At 39.1% G+C, this 25,536-nt stretch overlaps 1 protein-coding gene across 5 annotated transcripts in view; it reads right to left on the reverse strand.

Moving 5' to 3' along the window:
- Positions 1-25,536, reverse strand: part of PHKA1 (phosphorylase kinase regulatory subunit alpha 1) — a 149,135-nt gene that overhangs the window by 69,713 nt on the left and 53,886 nt on the right. For all 5 annotated transcript variants that reach the window (XM_057495520.1, XM_057495519.1, XM_057495518.1 and 2 more), the window contains 4 exons: positions 24,685-24,780; positions 23,653-23,760; positions 22,094-22,172; positions 15,399-15,533 (listed from right to left, as the gene is read on the reverse strand). In XM_057495520.1, the coding sequence (XP_057351503.1) occupies positions 15,399-15,533; positions 22,094-22,172; positions 23,653-23,760; positions 24,685-24,780 (418 nt within the window). The remainder of the gene's footprint in view (positions 1-15,398; positions 15,534-22,093; positions 22,173-23,652; positions 23,761-24,684; positions 24,781-25,536) is intronic.

A 25,536-nucleotide genomic window follows, 5' to 3' on the forward strand; every position in this document is an offset into this window, starting at 1 on the left:
TTAAGAGTGCTTTCGCTGCGTCCCACAGAAGTTGGGGCTTTGTGTTGTTGTTGTCATTTATTTCCATATATTGCTGGATCTCCATTTTGATTTGGTCATTGATCCATTGACTACTTAGAAGCATGTTGTTAAGCCTCGATGTGCTTGTGAGCCTTTTTGCTGTCATTTATTTCTAGATTTATACCTTTTTGGTCTGAAAAGTTGGTTGGTAGAATTTTAATCTTTCTGAATTTACTGAGGTTCTTTTTGTGGCCTAGTATGTGGTCTTTTCTGGAAAATGTTCCATGTGTACTTGAGAAGAATGTGTATCCTGTTGCTTTTGGGTGTAGAGTTCTATAGATGTCTATTAAGTGCATCTGTTCTAATGTGTTGTTCAGTGCCTCTGTGTCCTTACTTATTTTTTTGTCTGGTGGATCTGTCCTTTGGAGTGAATGGTGTGTTGAAGTCTCGAAAAATGAATTCATTGTATTCTATTTCCTCCTTTAGTTCTGTTAGTATTTGTTTCACATATGCTGGTGCTCCTGTGTTGGGTGCATATATAGTTATAATGGTTATATCCTCTTGTTGGACTGAGCCCTTTATCATTATGTAATGTCCTTCTTTATCACTTGTTACTTTCTTTGTTTTGAAGTCTATTTTGTCTGATACTAGTACTGCAACACCTGCTTTTTTCTCCCTATTGTTTGCGTGAAATATCTTTTTCCATCCCTTGACTTTTAGTCTGTGCATGTCTTTGGGTTTGAGGTGAGTCTCTTGTAAGCAGCATATAGATGGGTCTTGTTTTTTTATCCATTCAGTGACTCTATATCTTTTGATTGGTGCATTCAGTCCATTTACATTAAGGTGATTATCAATAGGTATGTACTTATTGCCATTTCAGGCTTTAGATTCGTGGTTATCAATGGTTCCAGGTTACTTTCCTTACTATCGAAGAGTCTAACTTAACTCACTTAGTATGCTGTTACAAACACAATCTAAAGGTTCTTTTCTATTTCTCCTCCTTTTTCTTCCTCCTTCATTCTTTCTATATTAGGTATCATATTCTGTACTTTTTGTCTATCCCTTGATTGACATTGGGGATAATATTTTTCATTTTGTATTTGCCTCACAATCAGCTGTTCCACCCTCCCTACCATGGTTTTACTACCTCTGGTGACAGCTATCCGACCCTAGGAACACTTCCATCTATAGCAGTCCGTCCAAAATAGACTGTAGCGATGGTTTGTGGGAGGTAAACTCTCTCAGGTTTTGTTTTTCTGGAAATTGTTTAATCCCTCCTTCAAATTTAAATGATAATCTTGCTGGATAAAGTAATCTTGGTTCCAGGCCCTTCTGCTTCATGGCATTAAATACATCATGCCACTCACTTCTGGCCTGTAAGATTTCTGCTGAGAAGTCTGATGTTTGCCTGATGGGCTTTCCTTTGTATGTGATCTTATTTCTCCCTCTGGCTCCTTTTAACAGTCTGTCCTTATCCTTGATCCTTCCCATTTTAATTACTATGTGTCCTGGTGTTGTCTTCCTTGGGTCCCTTGTGTTGGGAGATCCGTGGATCTCCATGGTCTGAGAGACTATGTCCTTCCCCAGATTGGGGAAGTTTTCAGCAACTACCTCCTCAAAGACACTTTCTATCCCTTTCTCTCTCTCTTCATCTTCTGGTATCCCTATAATGAGAATATTGTTGCATTTGGATTGGTCACACAGTTCTCTCAATATTCTTTCATTTTTAGAGATCCTTTTTTCTCTCTGTGCCTCGGCTTCTTTGCATTCCCCTTCTCTAGTTTCTATTTCATTTATTGTCTCCTCCACCACATCCAACCTGCTTTTAATACCCTCCATCGTGCTTTTCAACAATTGGATCTCCAACCTGAATTCATTCCTGAGTTCTTGGATGTCTTTCTGTACCTCCATTAGAATGTTGATGATTTTTATTTTGAACTCCCTTTCAGGAAGAGTCACGAGATCCATATCATTTAAATCTTTCTCGGGAGTTGTAGTAATAAGTTTACTCTGGACAAGGTTCCTTTGGTGTTTCATGTTTGTGTATGGTGCCCTCTAGTGTCCAGAAGTTCTATTCTGTAGCTGCTCAGCCCCTGAAGCAATGTTGGGGGTTTCAGGGGAGCCGTACTGGTGCCTGGGGGGAAAAAAGAGCTGTTCTCCCCCTCCTGGCTGCTGTGCCTGTCTCCACTGCCTGAGCCAGTGGGCCGGGCACACAGGTATAAGTTTTTGTCCCAGAGCAGCCGGATATGGTTCCCTGCTTTCCACAAGCGGCCTGGATCCCAGTCTCCCGAGGAACTCGGCCTGTATTAACTTTCCAACCCGGTAGTTATGCGAGTCTCATGAAAACACCATGAAATGTAGGTTTGTACTCCCAGAGCAGATCTCCAGATGTAGGTATTCAGCAGTCCCAAGCCTTCCACTCCCTCCCTGCTCCATTTCTCTTCCTCCAGCTGGTGAGCTGGAGTGGGGGAAGGGCTTGGGAGCCACAGCTCTGGTACGTTACCGCATTCTGTGGGGCCTGCTCTTTTCTCCAGGTGTGTGCAGTCTGATGCCGTCCTCTTTTCTGTTGCTCTCTCAGGATTAGTTGTGCCAAATAAATTTTCTAATTGTATCCAGTTTTAGGAGGAAGCCTCTGTCTCTTCTCTCACACCGCCATCTTTAATCCCTCTTGTCTCGTTGGTCTTTTTAAAGAATAATCTGGCAATGTGTAACAAGAGCTACAATACTGTTCATACTCTTTATCCAGAATCCCGTTTCTGAGAATATACTCCAAGGAAACAGGGGTATATGTATGAATGCATAAACAAAGGCATTCCTAGAAGGATAAAAATGTTGGAAACAATTCATGTACTGAATAATAAGGGAACAATTACTTCAATTTGATAGAGTAATACATAGCTCTTTTAATATGTGCAAATATATGAAAGAGTAAGTAAAAAAAATAGAACACAAGTAAATATGTACACACTACATATAACTATGAATGTGTATCTATGTGTACTAACAAATTAAAAAATAATTAGCATTCTATAAATATTTGAGTTTAATATTTATTTCTTAGGTTCCTACAGTGATTAACCTTGTAATTTAAGAAAAACTAAAGAATATTATGGAACTGAAATACATGAAATACTGAATGGTTAAAGTGAGGCAGAGGATTCCATTTATTTAACATATAAATGAACACTCTTGGTGAACGAATATCCCTTTTTCTTTGGTGGGATTACAGCTGCCATTCAATGTATGCTTAAAGCAATTCTGTTACTGTGAAATTGTTGCTAAAATAGCATTTTGAAGAGTGAGTCTTTTGGTAAGTCATCAAATCATGCCTTTCTTGACATTCCCAGGCAAATCTATCCAGTTTCTTCTGTACTTTGTACATAACATCATTGTTAAAACATTTATAAGATGGTACCATATTTGGTTATGTCTGTTTCCCACAGCATCTAGCCCAGTGCCTGGTACACAATAAGTGAGTAACAAGTCCTTATTAAAGAAATGAATGAATGAAGCCAATAAAGGAGCATATTTAGAAAATAAATATATCTAGTTACTTGAGTCCTGGAAATGTTTGGTCATTCATTAAACTCAAGACCCATCAGTCCTTATTTCCTTTGGCTAGGAAATAACTTAGTAAAAGGCCTAAAACAGAGTGTAGGCTATGAAAAATTAATCAGTAGGACTTTGCTTCTGTTTGTTGGAGAGATTTGATGTTAAGCAGGTAGATTCCAGGAATGATAGCCCATAGCTTGGAAGTTACCTATATCCTAGTGAGATTATGTTGAGTTTAGAATAATGATTGTGAAGAAGTAAAGGGTAAAGTTAACCTGCCAACTTCTGAGTGACAGCCAGAGAGAACCAGGTCAAAGGTACCAATATGACTTGCATGAACCCCCAACCATAGAGATTTCTAAGGGGGCAGAGAAGGTGATTACAAGGTCAACTAATACTCAGGGTGTACAATTTGGGCCAGATAGAGAAATATCTTCCTTACGTCAAGGGCTTTAGTGCTAGTGGACTGGCATGTGGAGACTAGGAGCACCTTACAGTCTGAGACTAGAGGGAATGGCCAAGGAAATAAAAAACAGAAAGCAGGTTCTGGGAAGGACTGAGGTACCCATCCCACCTAGTAAAGTATCAACCTTAATCAGTCTCAGAAGTTTCAGAGTCTTGAGACTTGGCATTTTCCTGGGGTAAAATTGAAAAAGGGAAGGGGACCAGGGGCTCAGTATTTTATAACAGTCAAGCTAATTTGTGGCTGGATTTTAGAAATTAATTAGGATCTGAAACAAACTTGTTAATTTCTATGTGTTTATATCTTTTTAAAATTGAAGTGTAGTTGATATACAATATTCTATTGGTTTCAAGTATAAATTTGTGTTTATACTTTTACAGTTTCTTTAGGAAATTCCAACCTTGCACTTGAATTGAAAAGAAAAGGGAATTTCTACATTATAGCTAGGATGGAAGTGGGGGGAAATCTGTGTATTTCTAAAGACGTATGCAGTGTTAACAGCTCTGGCCTTGTTGGCATAAAATATGGGTGCCTAGGAGAGCTAGAGAAAAGTCAGCTTTGACTGTTGGTTTTCTCCTCCTTGGTTGATTCCCTCACAATTTGGATTTACATAACTGCCATAGAAACTGAGTGTCTGGAGTAGGTGTCAGTAAAAAGAAGAGTCTGGTTTTGAGCTAGGCCAGATTTGGCTTGACTGTAATTACTAACAGACCATTCTTGGTGAAGAAAAAATGCACACACACACACACACACATATTTATACACAAAAAGTACTCCCACACTCATATACACAAAGTAGGCTTTGGGTTTGTAAGTTGCAATCCACTCTCTAAGATGCAATCTTTACAAATTTACGCCTTTGTGTCTTGTTTTAAGATTATATTATTTTTCCATTGGTGCTATAACAAACTTGTGGCTTAAAACAACACACATTTAGGAGGCGGAGCCAACATGGCGGCGTGAGTAGGACAGTGGGAATCTCCTCCCAAAAACATATATACTTTTGAAAATACAACAAACACAACTAGCCCTAAAAGAGAGACCAGAAGACGCAGGACAGTGGCCAGACTGCAGCTACACCAGTGAGAACCCAGCGACTGGTGAAAGGGGTAAGATACAAGCCCCGGCCCTGCGGGACCCGAGCGCCCCTCCCCCCAGCTCCCGGCGGGAGAACAATAGGCAGAGCGGGAGGGAGACGGAGCCCAGGACTGCCGAACACCCAGCCCCAGCCATCCGGGCCAGAGCGCAGACACAGTACATGCCCAGGGGGCCCTGGATACTGGGGGAACAGGGAGTAAGACCTCTGAGCGGGTGCTGAAGCTGATGCCCCTGTGACAAAGAAAAGCGGGGGCTTTTTGAAAGTCTTAAAGGGACAGGGACTTAAAAGCTTGACGGAAACAACCCAGGTCACAGTACAGCAGCTGGAAATTACAGGGAAAACCGGGTGCACTAACCCCCTGGGCAACAGCTCTGAGACCCCTCACGGAGGCAAACAGTCAAGCAGCCCCCCCATCCATTATCCCCCCGGGCGCTGCGAAAGCAGAGAAGCAGCCTGAGACAAATTCCGCCCACAGAAAGGGAAATTTCTCCCTTCCGGCCAGGCAAGACACAAAGACCCACTCTACACGCAATTACCCAACACAAGCCACTAGGGGTCGCAGTTGTCCCAGTAAAGAAAGGCCAGTAGCAAGTGAAAATTTTGGCCCTCCCAGCTGACAGTCAATAGCACCTGTCAACATGAAAAGGCAAAAAAATATGATCCAGACAAGACTAACCCAGACAGCTTCAGCATCTGCTACATCTTCCCCTGAGAAGGAATCTGGGGAGATAGATTTAGCCAGTCTACCTGAAAAAGAATTCAAAACAAAAGTCATAACCATGCTGATGGACTTGCAGAGAAATATGCAAGAACTAAGGAAGGAGAATTCAGAAATAAAACAAGCTCTGGAAGGACTTCAAAACAGAATGGACGAGATGCAAGAGACCATTAATGGACTAGAAAACAGAGAACAGGAACGCAGAGAAGCTGATGCAGAGAGAGATAAAAGGATCTCCAGGAATGAAAGAATTTTAAGAGAGCTGAGTGATCAATCTAAAAGGAATAATATAAGAATCATAGGTATTCCAGAAGAAGTAGAGAGAGAAAAGGGGATAGAAAATGTCTTTGAAGAAATAATTGCTGAAAATTTCCCCAAACTAGGGGAAGAAATGGCCTCTCAGACCACAGAGGTACACAGAACTCCCATGACAAGGGATCCAAGGAGGGCAACACCAAGACACATAATAATTAAAATGGCAAAGATCAAAGACAAGGACAAAGTATTACAGGCAGCCAGAGAGAAAAAAAAGGTTACCTACAAAGGAAAACCCATCAGGCTATCATCAGACTTCTCAACAGAAACCCTACAGGCCAGAAGAGAATAGCATGATATACTTAATGCAATGAAACAGAAGGGCCTCGAACCAAGACTACTGTATCCAGCACGAATATCATTTAAATATGAAGGAGGGATTAAACAATTCCCAGACAAGCAAAAGTTGAGGGAATTTGCCTCCCACAAACCACCTCTACAGGGCATCCTACAGGGACTGCTCTAGATGGGAGCACTCCTAAAAAGAGCACACAACAAAACACCCAACATATGAAGAAGGGAGGAGGAGGAATAAGAAGGGAGAGAAATAAAGAATCATCAGATTGTGTTTATAATAGCTCAACAAGCGAGTTAAGTTAGACAGTAAGACAGTAAAGAAGCTAACTCTAAACCATTGGTAACCACAAACTTAAAGCCTGCAATGGCAATAAATTCATACCTTTCAATAATCACCCTAAATGTAAATGGACTGAATGCACCAATCAAAAGACACAGAGTAATAGAATGGATAAAAAAGCAAGATCCATCCATATGCTGCTTACAAGAGACTCACCTCAAACCCAAAGATGCGCACAGACTTAAAGTCAAGGGATGGAAAAAGATATTTCAAGCAAACAACAGAGAGAAGAAAGCAGGTGTTGCAATTCTGGTATCAGACAAAACAGACTTCAAAATAAAGAAAGTAACAAAAGAAAAAGAAGGACATTACATAATGCTAAAGGGCTCAGTCCATCAAGAGGATATAACCATTATAAATATATATGCACCCAATACAGGAGCACCAACATACCTGAAACAAATATTAACAGAACTAAAGGAGGAAATAGAATGCAATGCATTCATTCTAGGAGACTTCAACACACCACTCACTCCAAAGGACAGATCCACCAGACAGAAAATAAGTAAGGACACAGAGGCACTGAACAACACACTAGAACAGATGGACCTAATAGACATCTACAGAACTCTACATCCAAAAGCAACAGGATACACGTTCTTCTCAAGTGCACATGGAACATTCTCCAGAATAGACCACATACTAGGACACAAAAAGAGCCTCAGTAAATTCCAAAATATTGAAATCCTACCAACCAACTTTTCAGACCACAAAGGCATTAAACTAGAAATAAACTGTTCAAAGAAAGCAAAAAGGCTCACAAACACATGGAGGCTAAACAACACGCTCCTAAATAATCAATGGATCAATGACCAAATCAAAATGGAGATCCAGCAATATATGGAAACAAATGACAACAACAACACTAAGCCCCAACTTCTGTGGGACGCAGCAAAAGCAGTCTTAAGAGGAAAGTATATAGCACTCCAAGCATATTTAAAAAAGGAAGAGCAATCCCAAATGAACGGTCTAATGTCACAACTATCAAAATTGGAAAAAGAAGAACAAATGAGGCCTAAGGTCAGCAGAAGGAGGGACATAATAAAGATCAGAGAAGAAATAAATAAAATTGAGAAGAATAAAACAATAGCAAAAATCAATGAAACCAAGAGCTGGTTCTTCGAGAAAATAAACAAAATAGATGAGCCTCTAGCCAGACTTATTAAGAGGAAAAGAGAGTCAACACAAATCAACAGTATCAGAAATGAGAAAGGAAAAATCACAACAGATCCCGCAGAAATACAAAGAATTATTAGAGACTACTATGAAAACCTATATGCTAACAAGCTGGGAAACCTAGGAGAAATGGACAACTTCCTAGAAAAATACAACCTTCCAAGACTGACCCAAAAAGAAACAGAAAATCTAAACAGACCAATTACCAGCAACGAAATTGAAGCGGTAATCAAAAAACTACCAAAGAACAAAACCCCCGGGCCAGATGGATTTACCTCGGAATTTTATCAGACATACAGGGAAGACATAATACCCATTCTCCTTAAAGTTTTCCAAGAAATAGAAGAGGAGGGGATACTCCCAAACTCATTCTATGAAGCTAACATCACCCTAATACCAAAACCAGACAAAGACACCACCAAAAAAGAAAACTACAGACCAATATCCCTGATGAACATAGACGCAAAAATACTCAATAAAATTTTAGCAAACCGAATTCAAAAATACATCAAAACCATCGTACACCATGACCAAGTGGGATTCATCCTAGGGATGCAAGGATGGCACAACATTCGAAAGTCCATCAATATCATCCACCACATCAACAAAAAGAAAGACAAAAACCACATGATCATCTCCATAGATGCTGAAAAAGCATTTGACAAAGTTCAACATCCATTCATGATAAAAACTCTCAGCAAAATGGGAATAGAGGGCAAGTACCTCAACATAATAAAGGCCATCTATGAAAAACCCACAGCCAACATTATATTGAATAGCGACAAGCTGAAAGCATTTCCGCTGAGATCGGGAACTAGACAGGGATGCCCACTCTCCCCACTGTTATTTAACATTGTACTAGAGGTCCTAGCCACGGCAATCAGACAAAACAAAAAAATACAAGGAATCCAGATTGGCAAAGAAGAAGTCAAACTGTCACTATTTGCAGATGACATGATACTGTACATAAAAAACCCTAAAGACTCCACCCCAGAACTACTAGAACTGATATCGGAATACAGCAAAGTTGCAGGATACAAAATCAACACACAGAACTCTGTGGCTTTCCTATATACCAACAATGAACCAACAGAAAGAGAAATCAGGAAAACAACTCCATTCACAATTGCATCAAAAAAAATAAAATACCTAGGAATAAACCTAACCAAAGAAGTGAAAGACTTATATTCTGAAAACTACAAGTCACTCTTAAAAGAAATTAAAGGGGACACTAACAGATGGAAACGCATCCCATGCTCATGGCTAGGAAGAATTAATATCGTCAAAATGCCCATCCTGCCCAAAGCAATATACAGATTTGATGCAATCCCTATGAAACTACCAGCAACATTCTTCAATGAACTGGAACAAATAATTCAAAAATTCATATGGAACCACCAAAGACCCCGAATAGCCAAAGCAATCCTGAGAAAGAAGAATAAAGTAGGGGGGATCTCACTCCCCAACTTCAAGCTCTATTATAAAGCCATAGTAATCAAGACAATTTGGTACTGGCACAAGAACAGAGCCACAGACCAATGGAACAGACTAGACAATCCAGACATTAACTCAGACATATATGGTCAATTAATATTTGATAAAGGAGCCATGGACATACAATGGCGAAATGACAGTCTCTTCAACAGATGGTGCTGGCAAAACTGGACAGCTACATGTAGGAGATTGAAACTGGACCATCGTCTAACCCCATATACAGAAGTAAACTCAAAATGGATCAAAGACCTGAATGTAAGTCATGAAACCATTAAACTCTTGGAAGAAAACATAGGCACAAACCTCTTAGACATAAACATGAGTGACCTCTTCTTGAACATATCTCCCCGGGCAAGGAAAACAACAGCAAAAATGAACAAGTGGGACTATATTAAGCTGAAAAGCTTCTGTACAGCAAAAGACACCATCAATAGAACAAAAAGGAACCCTACAGTATGGGAGAATATCTTTGAAAATGACACATCCGATAAAGGCTTGACGTCCAGAATATATAAAGAGCTCACACGCCTCAACAAACAAAAAACAAATAACCCAATTAAAAAATGGGCAAAGGAACTGAACAGACGGTTCTCCAAAAAAGAAATACAGATGGCCAACAGACACATGAAAAGATGCTCCACATCGCTAATTATCAGAGAAATGCAAATTAAAACTACAATGAGGTATCACCTCACACCAGTAAGGATGGCTGCCATCCAAAAGACAAACAACAACAAATGTTGGCGAGGCTGTGGAGAAAGGGGAACCCTCCTACACTGCTGGTGGGAATGTAAACTTGTTCAACCATTGTGGAAAGCAGTATGGAGGTACATCAAAATGCTCAAAACAGACTTACCATTTGACCCAGGAATTGCACTCCTAGGAATTTACCCTAAGAATGCAGCAATCAAGTATGAGAAAGATCAGTGCACCCCTATGTTTATCGCAGCACTATTTACAATAGCCAAGAATTGGAAGCAACCTAAATGTCCATCGATAGATGAATGGATAAAGAAGACGTGGTACATATACACAATGGAATACTACTCAGCCATAAGAAAAGGGCAAATCCAACCATTTGCAGCAACATGGATCGAGCTGGAGGGTATTTTGCTCAGTGAAACAAGCCAAGCAGAGAAAGAGAAATACCAAATGATTTCACTCATCTGTGGAATATAAGAACAAAGGAAAAACTGAAGGAACAAAACAGCAGCAGAATCACAGAACTCAAGAATGGACTAACAGGTACCAAAGGGAAAGGGACTGGGGAGGATGGGTGGGTAGGGAGGGATAAGGGGGGGAGAAGTAGGGGGGTATTAAGATTAGCATCCATAGCGGGGTGGGAGAAAGGGGAGGGCTGTATGACACAGAGAAGACAAGTAGTGATTCTACAACAGGTTGCTACGCTGATGGACAGTGACTGTAAAGGAGTATATAGGGGGGACATGGTATAGGGGAGAGCCTAGTAAACAAAGTATTCGTCATGTAAGTGTAGATTAATGATTAAAAAAAAATGCAGTTCCTATGTGGTGACCTCTAATGAGTTCTACACAATGATATAAAGGACATATAAAAGTGTAGGCAAAGGGTCTGTTTGTGTTTATACAGAGGATCAAAGCCTAATTTGGCTACCCCGAAAATGAACTAAGATACGATATGAAAAAGAACTTCCAACATCAGCACTCTCAGGAAGACTCATGACAGAAGATGATCAGAAAAAAAAAAAAAAAAAACTTCAACAAAGACCCACGCACTGTCACAGGTGTAGATGCACTCATCCCACCAGTTCCTGGACTTGCCATGGGAAAGATGAAGGAGATATCTAAGCTGGCCTGTGCATGCAGTAAAACAAAAATTGGACTGGATCTATACTGTTGGAACTCAACCAAGAATTAGGAGAAGTGCAAATTGTAGCACTCCAAAATCTTACAACCACAGACTATTTATCGTTAAAAGAACATATGGGATATGAACAGTCCCCAGGAATGGGGTGTTCTAGTTTATCTGAATTCTCTCAGACTGTTTAAGTTCAGTCGGACAATATCCACCATATCATAGATAAGTTTTCACAAATGCCTAAGGTGCCTAACTGGTTTTCTTGGTTTCACTGGAGATGGCTGGTAATTACAGGTATGCTTTGGTTAGGTAACTATATTCCTATTATGTTAATGTGTGTGCACAATTTAATTAGTCGTTTAAAACCTATCCATGCTGAAGTAACTCTACAAGAAGATATGTCAAAGAAATAATCAATCTTCCCAGGTTTTCTTCTGCCTGCTACTTCTGTAGCTGTTCTTCTTCCTACCTAATCACAACCTTTAAATAGAACTCGTGCCACATGTCGAATTTACCGAGTATCATAATTCTTCCAAGTGGTAAAGACACCTCAAGACAAATGCTGGGCATAGAAGCCACAGGGCATAAATATGCAAAGAAGTAAAAAGCTAACCTTTTCAAACGATATGGCTTCTCTCTCACTTACCAACTTAACATTTCCCTGTATGGCCCCGGAAGATGACTGGTTAGCCAGAGACGGGTAAGATTCCTCAAGGGAGGAACAACCTAAGACAGGCACAGTCGCAGGGGGCCATCTGGTGAGAAAATGGGGAGCAGCAGAGGTGAGGCTTAGAACCTCCCCCCTCATGTTCTGAGAGAAATCTTCTGCATACATGGATGTTTATTGCCCTCGTCTAGCACGGATTAACACATAGTCTACAGGCACACACCTGATCATCTACATTTGCTCTCTTACAACACTAAACTCTGTTTTCTACCTTTATCTCGTATCTACCTACCACTTCAGCATTTTATTAAAAATAATAATAATAGAGAAATGTGGTATCCACATATAAATCAGGTTTAAAAATCAAATGAATATTCATATTTGAACTGACTGTGTATAGTTCATAATGCATTAACAAAACCGAAAGCTTCTGTGATGACTGCCCTAGCACTGTTCACCATGTAACTTATTCACTATGTAAGAATTTGTACTCCATGTAAGAATTTGTTCGTTATGCATCAGAAGATTGGAGACTGACAAAAATTGGGCTTGGGGTGGATTAATGATTGTGCATTGAGTATTGACCCCCCTATACAGAGATTTGTTGTGGTTAACAACTATTTGATCAATAAATATGAGAGATACCCTCACACAAAAAAAAAAAACACACACATTTATACACTTAGTTTTGGAGGTCAGAAGTCCAAAATGAGCCTCCATGGCTATTATGAGGTAAAGTCAAAATTAAGATGTCAGCAGGGCTGGTTTCTTCTGGAGTCTCCTGGGAGAGTCCTCCCACAAAGGAGAAAATGAAAGAAATAAAGGAGTCAGCAGCCCCAAGCAATTTTGAAATCCAACTGGGCAAACTCCATCAGGTTTCAAGGCATGGTAGGCTTGAGGCTCTACCCTCTGAGCCCAAGTCACCTCCCTTGAAGTCACCCTTCCTTTTTCTCGAAGGCTAGTTCTTGTTTGCCACTGAGTAGTTTTATCAGCCTGCTTCTTGACTACAGAATTTTGGAATTCCAACACTCTGCTTTTATCTTGACGTCTCCCTCTGCCTTCTAGTCCAAGTTGGCAGTGTTTCTGCTGTATAACATTCTCAAAAACCTTGTGAGTGCTGCATGTATGTCATAGGGGTTCACACTATTAGACAAGAGGGTTCTCATCAAGTTCTTTCCTGGATTATCCCATCACTGTTCCTAGATTCTGTGAGATGGTTGAGGGGATCCATGAGTTACAGACCTAATTTCTTCAAAGAACTCTCTGTGTGAATACTCTGATCTTTTGCTCTTTCCAAAGCACTAGTAAAAGGTTGTCCAGCTACTCCCTTGACTTTTTTCCCAGAGCATGTTTTCCTGATAGCAGATCTCCTAATTTTGTTATCTTTTCCAATGTGGACAGGCTGAGAATGTCAAGTCCTGGTTCTTTTTTGCTTTATTTTTCTTTCCTCAACTTAGTTCTTTCCTCTTGCATTTGACTATAAGCAGCAAGAAAAAAAACCAGGCATGATTTCAATATTTTGCTTGAAAATCTCCTCAGCTAAATATCCAAGTTCATCACTTATAGTTCTGACAAAATTATAAGATGCCATTCAGCTCATAAGCTTTCTGCCACTGTATAACAAGAATCCTTCTCCTCAAGTTTCTAATAACATGTTCTTCATTTCCTTCTTAGCCCTTTAGAATCCGTATTTCTACCAACAGTTTGTTTGAGGCAGTCTAGACTTTTTCTGCTGTGTGACTCAAAATTCTACCAGCCTCTACCCAATACTTGATTCCAAAGCCACTTCCACATTTTTAGGAATTTCTTACAGCATCATACCATATTCTAGTACCAAAATCTGTATTACTTTCCTATTTCTGCTGTAAGAAATTATTACAAACTTAGTGGCTTAAAACAGCACATTAAATAAAGAAAACTGACCACAGTATTAGGGACCACAAAAAAGATTTCTAAGGCTTAAGTACTGAAAGTTTCATTGACTCTGGGAGTCTCATAATGGCCACCCCTGAAAACTTAAATTTTCTAACTCTATTAAAATCTGTTAATTAAAGCCAAGTTAAAAGCTAAAAACAAGTATGCATCACCACATCTGTCCTCCTTTGCTGTCAGATTCCTGCTCAAGGATGTAAGATAAGCAAGAATGTTTGCCCTTCCCCTTAATGCCCTTTGGTGCCAAGATGTATATGGACCCCAACCCTTCTTTTAGCATGGCATATTTTATGGAATATATCCCTTTTGAAATTCTGTCTTTCTTGCATGTCTCCCTGAGGATATAAAAACGTTCTTAAAACTTGGACTCCTTGAAACATTTCTCTTATCCATGGGACTTAATGTTTCTGCACTTAGAAGTCCTCAGCCAGGCTCAAATAAAATTCCATCTTTATTTCAAGGTGACTTAAATGAATTTTTGTCCACAACGTATTTATTCTCTTACAGTTTTGGAGGTCAGAAGTCCAAAATGAATATTAAGGACTAAAAGCAAAATCAAGGTGTCAGCAGGACTGGTTTCTTCTGGAAGCTCCTGGGGAGAATCTGTTCCTTGACAATTCCACCTTTTAGAAGCTGTGGGCATTCCTTGGAAATCTGGCTCATAGCTGCATCACTCTAATACCTTATTTCCATCCTCCTATCTCCTACTTGTATAGATAATCTGATCTCCCTCTGTCTTCCTTTTATAAGGACACTTGTGATTATATTTAGGGCCCAACTGGATAATCCAGGATAATCCCCCTCATTTTAAGCTCCTTAATTTAATAATACCTGCAAAGTCTCTTTTGCCATATAAAGGTTCCAATAATTAGGACCTGGATGTATTTTGGGGTCTGGATATCTTCAGGGGTCACTATTCAGCATTCCAAGTTTAGAAATCTTGCATATCCTTTTTTTTAGTTAACAGTGTAATAGTTTGTTTAATGTGAAATGTGTAATAATGTGTACATACATAATTTGTAATTGGTTTAATGTGCCTATCACTAAGTTGAACAAATTGAATAGAAATTGAGTACTAATTAAAAACAAGTATTAGATTATGAAGTGGAATTTTTTATACTGTCAATGAGTTCACTACATGATGAAGAATAGAAGGACCTAAAAACAAATTCCTTGGCAATTACTCTACATATGATTAGCATGCATTCAAAACAGAAATACAGGTCCCAAGAAAGGGGGGAACATGTTAGTTAAGCACACACTTGGAATGAAGATGTAATATTGTCTGGTATCAGCCATGCCCTATGTATCAAAGAGTTCATAAAGCTACCTATATTTAGCAAGCTTGCTCAGGATATATAGAAACTTAGATTCCAGAGACTCTAAATTCCTTCTCAGATCCATTTTAATAAAGCAATACAAGATCAAAAAAAAAAAAGGAAAAGAGGAAAGAAACCAGCTTGCGTCAAATAATGCTTTTAATATTAGCAGGCTGGCCAATCTCCTTACCTAGGCTGGCATAAATGTGGCTGAGAATACGAGCTGGTTGTACTCTGATGGGGTACACCTCGGCAATGGTCTCCACATCAATTCCCTTGTCCTTCAAAATGGCTTTGATTTCCTCTGTCTCAGCTAGAATGGAAACTATAGGAAAGAAAGAAAGAAGATGAGGTCAACAGAAAATTTTACTTTAATAGGAACCTAAAAATCTCTCAAGTCACATAATTTCTTTTGAAGGGAAGAGAAAGGAAGGGTAGGTAATTAACAACAGTTATTGAGAAACTTTGATGAAACAAAGATCACATACATAACAATATTATCTAAATGGAAAGGGAAAAAAGATTTCATGACCAGATTAGATTCTGCTTTTTGGCTAAGCAGTTATGTGTTCCTAGAGAATGCCACACTATCTTTATATCTGGGATTCCATGTTTAAATAGGAACAAAATATCCAACATGTGATGTCTTATAGCTTTAGTAAAAGTTGATTCCCCAAGGCTCTTTCATATCTCTACCCTTAAGACCAGAGTCAGGATTATGAGGGTAATAAAGAGTACCCTAATGATAAGAATTGTTCCATAGCTGGAGAATGGTAGAAGGCAAGGTAAACTTGTGAGAAAGAACTGAGGTACCATAGTTGAAATTGTATGTGGTTGTTTTTGGAGGATGGGGGAATGGGGATAAAAATCCTCTAGACTCAGAGCCTGTCAAGTCTGGACAGTTCCTTTTTCTTCCTCTTACACTCATGTCTCTGAAGTGGTAAATCATATTTACAAGGAAAGAGGTCAGACTAGCTCCTCTATAGGACAGATACCTGGCTGAGAAACACTAATCTGACTGGGGCCTCTGTTGGCTTGACACTAAGCATGAAGGGCAAACATGCAACATATTCCTCCTCCTTTAGTGCTGGTAGATGTGGTGAATTGGGCTTATGGGAAAATGAAGGTACTGCTTGGTTGATTACAGCTTACCAGTATTCTTTATGTTGAGTTTTTGAGGCAAAAGCCTAGTTAACAAAGTGCTACTTTGCTTTTTTCTGCCATTATCTCTGGTGTATTTTTCTACTGTGGGAACCTCATGGTGCTGTGTTGCTGTTGTCTGGGGCAGGATATGCAGGATATGGTGACTACAGAGTTCCCGGGACATAACACAATCTTGATTACTTATAAATGAAAACATGAAAATGATAGATTCAAAACATGACTATGATTATACAAAACATGAAAACAATAGATTTTCGGATGCAGAAGATTTCTCTCAAAACAGGGGGGGTGAGGTTCTAAGCCTCACCTCTGTTGATCCCCAATTTATCACCTGATGGCCCCCCTGCGACTGTGCCTGTATTAGGTTGTTCCTCCCTTGAGGAATCTTACCTGTCTCTGGCTAACCAGCCATCTTCCGGGGCCATACAGGGAAATGTAAAGTTGGTAAGTGAGAGAGAAGCAATATTCTTTGAAAAGGTTAGCTTTTTTACTTCTTTGCAGATTTATGCCCTGTGGCTTCTATGCCCAGCATTTGTCTTGAGGTATCTTTACCACTTGGAAGAATTATGATACTCGGTAATTTTCGATATAAGGCACGAATTCTACTAAAGGGCTGTAATTAGGAAGGAAGAAGAAAAGCTATAGAAGTAGCAGATGGAAGAAAACATGGGAAGATTGATTATTTCTTTGACATAACTTCTTGTAGAGTAACATAAGCATGTATAGGTTTTAACAAACTACTAGTTAAATTGCATACACACATTAACAGAATAGGAATACAGATACATAACAAAAGCAGACCTACAATTGCCAGCCATATCCAGTGAAACCAAGAAAACCAGTTAGGTACCCTAGGCATTTGTGAAAACTTATCAATAATATGATGGATATTGTCTAACTGAATTTGAATAGTTTGAGAAAAATCGGACAAATTAAAACAACACATTCCTGGGAACTGTTCACATACCATATGTTCTTTTGTTGCCCTTGTCTAGCTTGGATTAATACTTAGTCTATAGGCACAGACCTGATCATCTACATTTGCCCTCTTACAGCACTAAATTATGTTTTCTACCTTTATCTTGCATCTACCTACCACTTCAGCATTTTATTTAAAAAAAAATAAGGGAGAAATGTGGGATTCACATATATATCAAGTATAAAAATCAAATGAATAATCATATCTGACTTCATTGTTTATAGTTCATGATGCATGATCAAAACCGAAAGTTTCTGTGATATGACTGCCCTTGCACTGTTCACCATGTAAGAACTTATTCACTATGTAAGAACTTGTTCACCATGTAAGAACTTGTTCGTTATGCTTCAGAAGATTGGAGACTGTTGAGAATTAGGCTTGGGGTTGATTAATGATTGTGCATTGAGTCCCCTATACAGAATTTTATTGTTGTTAACAACCATTTGATCAATAAATATGAGAGATGCCCTCTCAAAAAACAAACAAACAAACAAAAAACAATAGATTCTCCAGATAAAATGCACAGAGGAAGAATGGTAGTGGGTTGAGAAGAGTCCAGGGAAACACACGTGGTCATCCATTCATTCATTAATAAATATGTACTAAGCACCTAAATGGATGACGTACTAGGCTAGGCACTAGGGATATTGAGATGAATAAGTTAGTTTCTTCCTCAAGGAGCTCACAGTGTAATGGGACTGAAACATACAAGCTGATTAGAAAATACTCTGCTAGGTAAATAGAGATTCACATGAAACATTATAAGATCACCCAAGAGTGACACCTATCTAGTTCAGAGTTTGTAGGAGGTGGTTTCAGAAAAGGTTTGCTTGAAAGACTTGATATCTAATGTGAGTTTTAAAGAATGAATAAGTTAGTCAGGGGAAAGAAGGGAACAGGAATGCAGGAAGGTATTTTAGGTAGGTCCAGAATGATTATAAAGCATGATAATGAAAAAGAACGTTTGTGTGTGTGTGTGTGTGTGTGTGTGTGTGGCAGTGGGGGTGGGATGACTCTGTATACTTCAATATTATTGCAGCATGAAATACCTTTCAGAGTACAGAAAAGAATCTGGAAAGGTAGACAGAGGCTAGAGTATCATGAAGGACATATGTGCTGCTCTAAGGATTTTATATTTCATCCTTGGGTAACAGTTTCCAAACTGCACTCTACTGGCAATCAGGTTTCTGAAGAGGATAATGCAGTTGGTAGCAGGAGTAGAGGAGACTGAGGAGAGGCAAGTGAACAACACTCTGGGGCTCCAGAAATACTTTCAACCCCAACAACTCAGCTTTCTGTTTACTGCATGTTTTATAAAACATTTAGAAAATGCTTATTTGGTACCACTTATGTGCTAGGCACTTCCAAATGCTAGGGATACAAAGATAGAAATGATCCCTGGGGAAAATGACACTGACATTGGGTCCTTCAAGAGGGCTACACAGTAATTAATCTGGCAAAGGTCAAAGCAAAAGTGAGGGAGAACTTGTTCCAGACAGAAGAAATAGCACAGACAAAGGCTCAAGGGCAACAGAGAACAAGGCAGATATAAGAATTACCAAAAGTTCTTTACAGCTGGAGCATGGAGGGTGAAGGAGCAATGGTGAGAAATGACACTGGAGACAAGGACAGATAGTAGATCACAAATAGCCTTTTAAGCCATGTTAAGGAGGTTTAGGAGGCTGGCAATGGGAGACCCCTGCAGAATTGTAATTCAGGGAATAACAAACCCATATCTGCATCTTAAAAAAACATATTCAGGTTGATGATTAAAGAATAAACTGATATACTGCAGTAGGCCTAGACTAAAGACAGGGAGACCACTTAAAAAGTTATTGCAGTAATGTATGGGAGGGATGCTGATTACCTGTATTAGTATCATGACATTGGTACTAGAGAGATCTAGATGGATTTCAGAATTACTTAGGAGGTAAAGAAAGCAGGACTTGTTAACTTACTGAATGTAGAAGGTGAGAGAGGAGAAGAAATTGAAAATGATTTTCCAGGTGTTTATCTGTGTAACTGGAGAATGGTATGCCATATAATGACATGGGCACATAGGGAGAAGAGCAGTTATGGATGATGTAGTACCAGGAGGATGAAACTGATTTTACACATGCTGACTTCAAAGTGCATGTGAGACATCCAAGTGGGGCTGTCTTAAAGGACATTGATATAGATTCAGAAGTCTTTAGCACAGAAAGAGATAAGGTGGGTCAAGGAGATTATATAGAGAAGAGAAGAGTATAACCAGAATATAACCTTGAGAAATTTCAACATATAAGAAATGGGCAGAGGAAGAAAAGCATGGGGGTGGGAGTAAAAGGTTTTTGTCTTGTGGCCTATATTTTCTCTACAGGATAGGAGGTGAGATCATCTTCTGAGAGGAACAAAGTGGGAGGCAGGAAAAGGGAAAAGGTTTGGAATAGGAGGAGGCTGAGCAACAAGAACACATATTCTGAGTTAGAAGAGCAGTGGGCTATGGAGAGAACTCCAAGGAACACCAACAGTTAAAAGGCAAATAGAAGAGGAAGCCCAGAATGAGTTAGAAAAGTGCAAAGTTTAGGTTGAAGGAGACCCATGAGAGTATAGCATCACAGAAGACATGGGAGTTCAGAGTTTTCAGAAAGATAGAAAATAAATGAAATAGAAAAATCCACTAAGATATGGATTGAAAAATATCTACTGAGTTTGGCAACCATTTAAGCAAATGCATTTGCCAAGGAGTAATAAGCTGGACTGTAAAGGACTACAGAAAGAATGGGAAAAAAATGAAGTGGCAGTTTGATGAGAAAGGAAGGATAGGATAACGAGAGGGAGATGAACATGTCAATGGAACTAAAAATCACAACCAACAGAGAGGAAGAGCTTGAAGATTACAGGAAAAAGTAGGTTTCTAGGAAAGCTGGAGAAGAGGATAGGATCAAGCAACAGAGGGCAGAGTTGGCCTTGAAGAGAAGAAGAAACGCCTTTTCTGAGACTGGAGAAATAGAGGCAAGGATGAGTGAAGATATAAGTAAGATTGTGGGGAAGGGGTGGAAAATGACAAAGATCAGAATATTAAGATTATCCAGCATGACATAGCAGACCAAGAAGGAGGCTGAAAACAAGGGCTGGGGTTGAAAACAAAGGTTTGGAACAGTGGATAAGAAGAATGAAAGTGCTAACAATAAGAACAAGGACTAACAGGAGGCACTGGGGGCCCAGCTAAGTTGGAGACTGTGGATTTACAGTGCTACCACTCTGCTCATTTTTGTGATTTTTTCCAGTAGACTTTAGCAGGGCAGGTATAGGACTGGAAAATGCATACCATAAGATTGTCCTGGGGCTATGATTTTTCTGGTGGATGTAGTAGAAGTATGGTACCCTGGTGATTAAGGTATCAACCAAGAGGTTGGGAAGGGCAGAGGAGGAGAAGATAGAGACGAGTATAACAGGAGGAAAAGGAAAACTGAAATAATACATAGCTATGACTGGAGATTGGGGTTTTTTGGAATGAAAGATATCTGGGATGGAACTGTCCTACAGTTTGGTCCTCAAAGTGAGTGTGGCTAAGGTAGAGGTGGAGGGAAATGTCACTAGGGTTTATGGGTATCTAATAATTTTGAGGCTAAAATGTTAGGTGGCACTTCCTTCTTTGTTGAAACCCAGAACTATGGCAGGAGTTGGGGTAGAAGAAGAAGAATGTGACCCAAGCCTCAAAGTCTTCAATAAATGAATTAGAGCAACCAGGAGAGCAATATAGCCAGATGACATAAGCCTCACAGGAAAACCAGCTTTCTCATGGGATGGGAAGAGTAATGGTCTTTTATATAATGTTTGCTATGTACATTGATAAGCAAAAGACTACCTGTATGAGCACATAGGATGCCAAATGTAAGACGGCTTAGAGAACACACAGGATTATTTTCCATATCAACCGAACTTCAAAGTCAAGTGACTGGAGATATTTCAGAGGAGCTTTACGGGAGGACTTGGTAGTATATTGGAGAGTGTTGTTGGAGAGTCAGAAATCACTTCAAACTGTCTACCTAGGAGACTAGGATAACAGTGATGTATGTCACTGAGAGAGATAAGGAACATGGAAAGATCTGCTTTTTCTGGGAAAGGTAAAAGGATGGGATGGAGGAAAAAGAGGTCAGTTTGCATTTGAAGTGTAAGTGGTAAAAATGTTTTATAAGTATTGGGACTAAAATTCTTAATATATTTATGGAGCTCAGCCCAGTGTTTTACACAGATAACTCATAACTTAAGTTAGTTGTTAGGAACAAAAAATAAAGATTTGGAGTACTCTCTAAATAGGTAATAGTTGTAGCCACGGAAGCAAATTTTATTATGAAGGAAGCAGCCCTACCAAACTAATACAGGGTACAAATACACAAAGGCAAGACTATAAAACTAAGTATACAACTATTAGGAGGGTATGAGAAGAAAGGAGTACTAGCAGAAAAAGCACAAAGAAATGCTCAGAAAGAAAGCAGAGATAATCAGGAGGATACAATGTCATGACGATGAAACGAGTTTTCAGAACTAAGGAGTGGTTAAGAGTGTCACATAACACCATTTCTTAAGCTTTTGTTCATGATTCAGATTAACAGCAATTCTGAAACCAAACAGAACCAAGTTTATTCTATACTTTTTGAAGCCTAACAAAGTACATGATAAAGAATAAAGTCGCCTTTTACTGGTCTAAACAGGATCTTTAATATAAAGTTTCTGATGCTGGGAATAAGAAAACATACCTTGAACCACAACATCTGGCTTTGGTACAGTAGAAAACCTACGATTCAGAGGATCAATTTCTCCAGGGGCTAAAAATCCCTAAAGAAAAACCATAAAAAGATCGATTAATATGTCTCAAAAAAAAAAAAGCTAATGTTTGAGGAGAAACAACATACCAGTGTGAGAACCCTGCACCATAACATGTGAGAGGCAGGTATACAAAGGAAACAAATACCTTTACTGTATGAAAATATCTGAACTCCAGAATACTGATCTAATTAATTTTACCTGGAGTTAATTTCTAGTGGCTGTCACAAATTCCAAGTTTTGGAAATAGATGGGATATAAATGAGAAGCAGAAAGTTTTGTAAGGTTTTCCACCTTCACTGGATGTACATGATTAAATGATCAGATCACAATGCTTATTATCAATAAGTTAAGTCATTAGCTTTGTTGCTTTCTCATTTATTCACATGACTGCTATTCTTCCTGCTCAAAATATCTTTTGACTTGCCTTTTGTTTCTGTCCATGATGAAATGGGATGAACTCACCTGTTTTGCTCTTAAGAACACCATTCATCCCCTCTGTTTTTCAGAACATTTAATTTATTCTAATTGAATGAGAAAGTCACCAGGTAAGGATTATTTTAAACAAATCATTCTGCCCATTCTTGCTACCTTCATAATAGTGTCAACTAAAGGTAATCAAACCTTTATGCTGTACATCTGAAACTCATATTGATGCATGTCAATTATATCTCAATAAAACTGGGGAAAACAAAGCAAAACAACACAGAATGAATGAAAACAGCTTCAGAAAATAGTCATATGTAGGCACGTCAAAGAACCTGGCTCAGAGAAGATAGATAAGTGCCATCCTAAATCCTCTAGGAGCCTGGGTTATACAGCTTATCATAATAATTTACAATGGAGAAATAGATTTGCCAGTACATCTGGAAAACTTTGAGAAAGAGAACCCTTCCTATAGGCTCAAAATGTCACGAATAAGCTGGACCTAAAGTAAGAAATTCCCAAGTGCTTCATTAAAAGCTGTGTCAAAAGAATTTAATATAAGAGCCCCTTACCAAAAACCAAAGCAACAAATAAGTAAACAAAAAACTATGATGCTTCCAACCTCCTGTCAAGGTGCTTGAAATGATCATATCAGTTTATTCAATTAAAGAATGAAACATGTTGCTTGGAAAAGTTAGCACTTAAATTAGTCATTACCATCAGTCAGTACTATGTAAGCACAAGTGCATTCGTCAGTCAGTTACCAGGTAAGGCACCAACGGGCATTTTAAGAGGGCAAGATCTTGGGCCTGATCCTAGAGCAGCTCCAAGTACAGTACCTAGGTAGGAATACCTGGACAGCATGAGCAATATGGCTGGGAGGGGGAAAGATTTTTGTCAAGAACTGACCACGCTCCCACTCTAACAATCTGGAGGAAACTCTGTAAGTAAGGCAGAATACAAAAGGCAAAAGACACATCCTTCAGATTTCATGAACTAGTCACAGATCTGATTATGGTGGCTAAAGCAGAAAATCCATGGAAGAGTCTTGAATTTTCCCCCTTACCTCTGCCATCAAACTTCCTAAGATGTATAGAGACTGACCCCACATATGAGGTAACTTGCCCATGGGGACTCGGTCCACCGTGTGAGGATTTTGATATTCTTCATCAATCTAAAAGAAAGATAAAGAGACCATACAAAGGGTAATAGGTTTAAGATACTAGACAACAGAAAGGCTGAGTCTGGATTGTGATTCATACCCTATAAAAGTCACATATGTCATGCACGGAAAAGTCAAGCACTATGACTACTATCTAGGGCAGTGCTCCTCCAAATGTGTGCAGTTACAAATCACCTGAGGATCTCGTCCAAAGGTAGATTATTACTGAGTATGTATGGGGGAAGGCCCAAAATCTATATGTCTAATAAACCCTCAGATGCTACCGCTGATAGTGCTAGGAGCTTATTCCACTCATCCTCACCAGAATTGAAGACTGTATCTCTTCCACAGAAAATGTTCTTTCGAAACAAAGAAGAGGAGCAATGTTACTCCCAGAAGGCATTTTGGGAAAATGGAGCCATAGTTCACTTTACAAGCCTGATCTAGTCGATCCCAGATTACTGGCCTCGAAGCAGAGAATACCAAATCCTGAGAGTTCACACAGAACATCACTCTAGTTTTGCCCACTCATCTCTATATCATTCTCAACCTTAAGGTTCAGTCTTTTTTAAAAAAATCAATCTCTGAACAATTCATTTTACTTTTGTAAACCAAGGTATGGTTGGCATACAAAAAGGCCGTACATATTTTATGTGTGCACTTTGATGAGTTTGAGGATGAGTTGACACCTATGGAATGGCCATGGTGAGGTTTGCTCCTGACCTTGTCTCACTACGCAACATTGTCATAACTGAGACTGCTTTAAAAAGGTATTGCTAAAGAAATGAAATTGTATTTTTACTGCTCTATACCTAAAGACAAAATTTTAGAACATCAAAATCCAAAGAGTAAACATTATTGGGCTCAAATAGGGCTGTCCTGATGAAGTACTGCTCGTCTCTCCCAGCTCTATGTTAACGGCCCTGTACAGCTCACCTTGTCAGAAGGAACACTGTACAGCTCTGGCAGAAGTGGGACTCCATTTTTGCCCTTGATGAGGACTGCTTCAAGAGCCTCTCTATATTCTTGAACCTGTACAAGAAAGACAGGGAGAAAAACATTTTACAGAGAATTCCCTTTGGGGAGGAATCAAGGGAGGGTTGTAGCCAAAACAGGCCTGTGGCAAAGAAGTGTATTCACCTTATTTTATTATTTTATTATTATCTTCTCCATAAAAGGGAGAAGAAAGAAGTAGCAGTCACTAAATGCTTATTGTAGACCAGATACTATGTTAAGCGTTTTGTATACTTTAATGCATTTAATTTTAAGAACCATTCTAGGAGGTATGTGTAATTAAAGCCATTTTACAGGGAAATTAAGATCAAAGAAGTTATGAATTTGTGGAATATCACACAGTGAATGCAAGGTTGAGCCCATATTTGAGCCCAAGTTAGTCTGCCTCTACAGGCCTGTTTTAATCCACTATGTACTTTCCTAAGGATAACTTCTCAACTTCACAGGTACTAGCTTTTAAAACTGCATTTTTCCTGCTAAATTAAGTTTCTATTATGTTCATGTGTACATTTTTTGCTTAACTTTTTGCTGTAGATTAGTAATACATAAAAAAGGAAAAATACTATAAAAAACATAGTTCTGCTATAACAGTTGTTTTGATAATGCATATTTGTTTCAATGTGTTTGATATATTAGGAAACAGTTCGGGCATATAGGGAATTTCACATTTGCTTATGCACAATTTTGATCTGAAAACACCCTCAGCTAAATTGAGCTGTGTAAGAATACACACAAAACACACGTATACACACATCTCAGGAGGACAATGCCGCA

Source organism: Manis pentadactyla, chromosome X (assembly GCF_030020395.1).
Source record: "Manis pentadactyla isolate mManPen7 chromosome X, mManPen7.hap1, whole genome shotgun sequence".
In the NCBI taxonomy this organism is placed as follows: Eukaryota; Metazoa; Chordata; class Mammalia; order Pholidota; family Manidae; genus Manis; species Manis pentadactyla.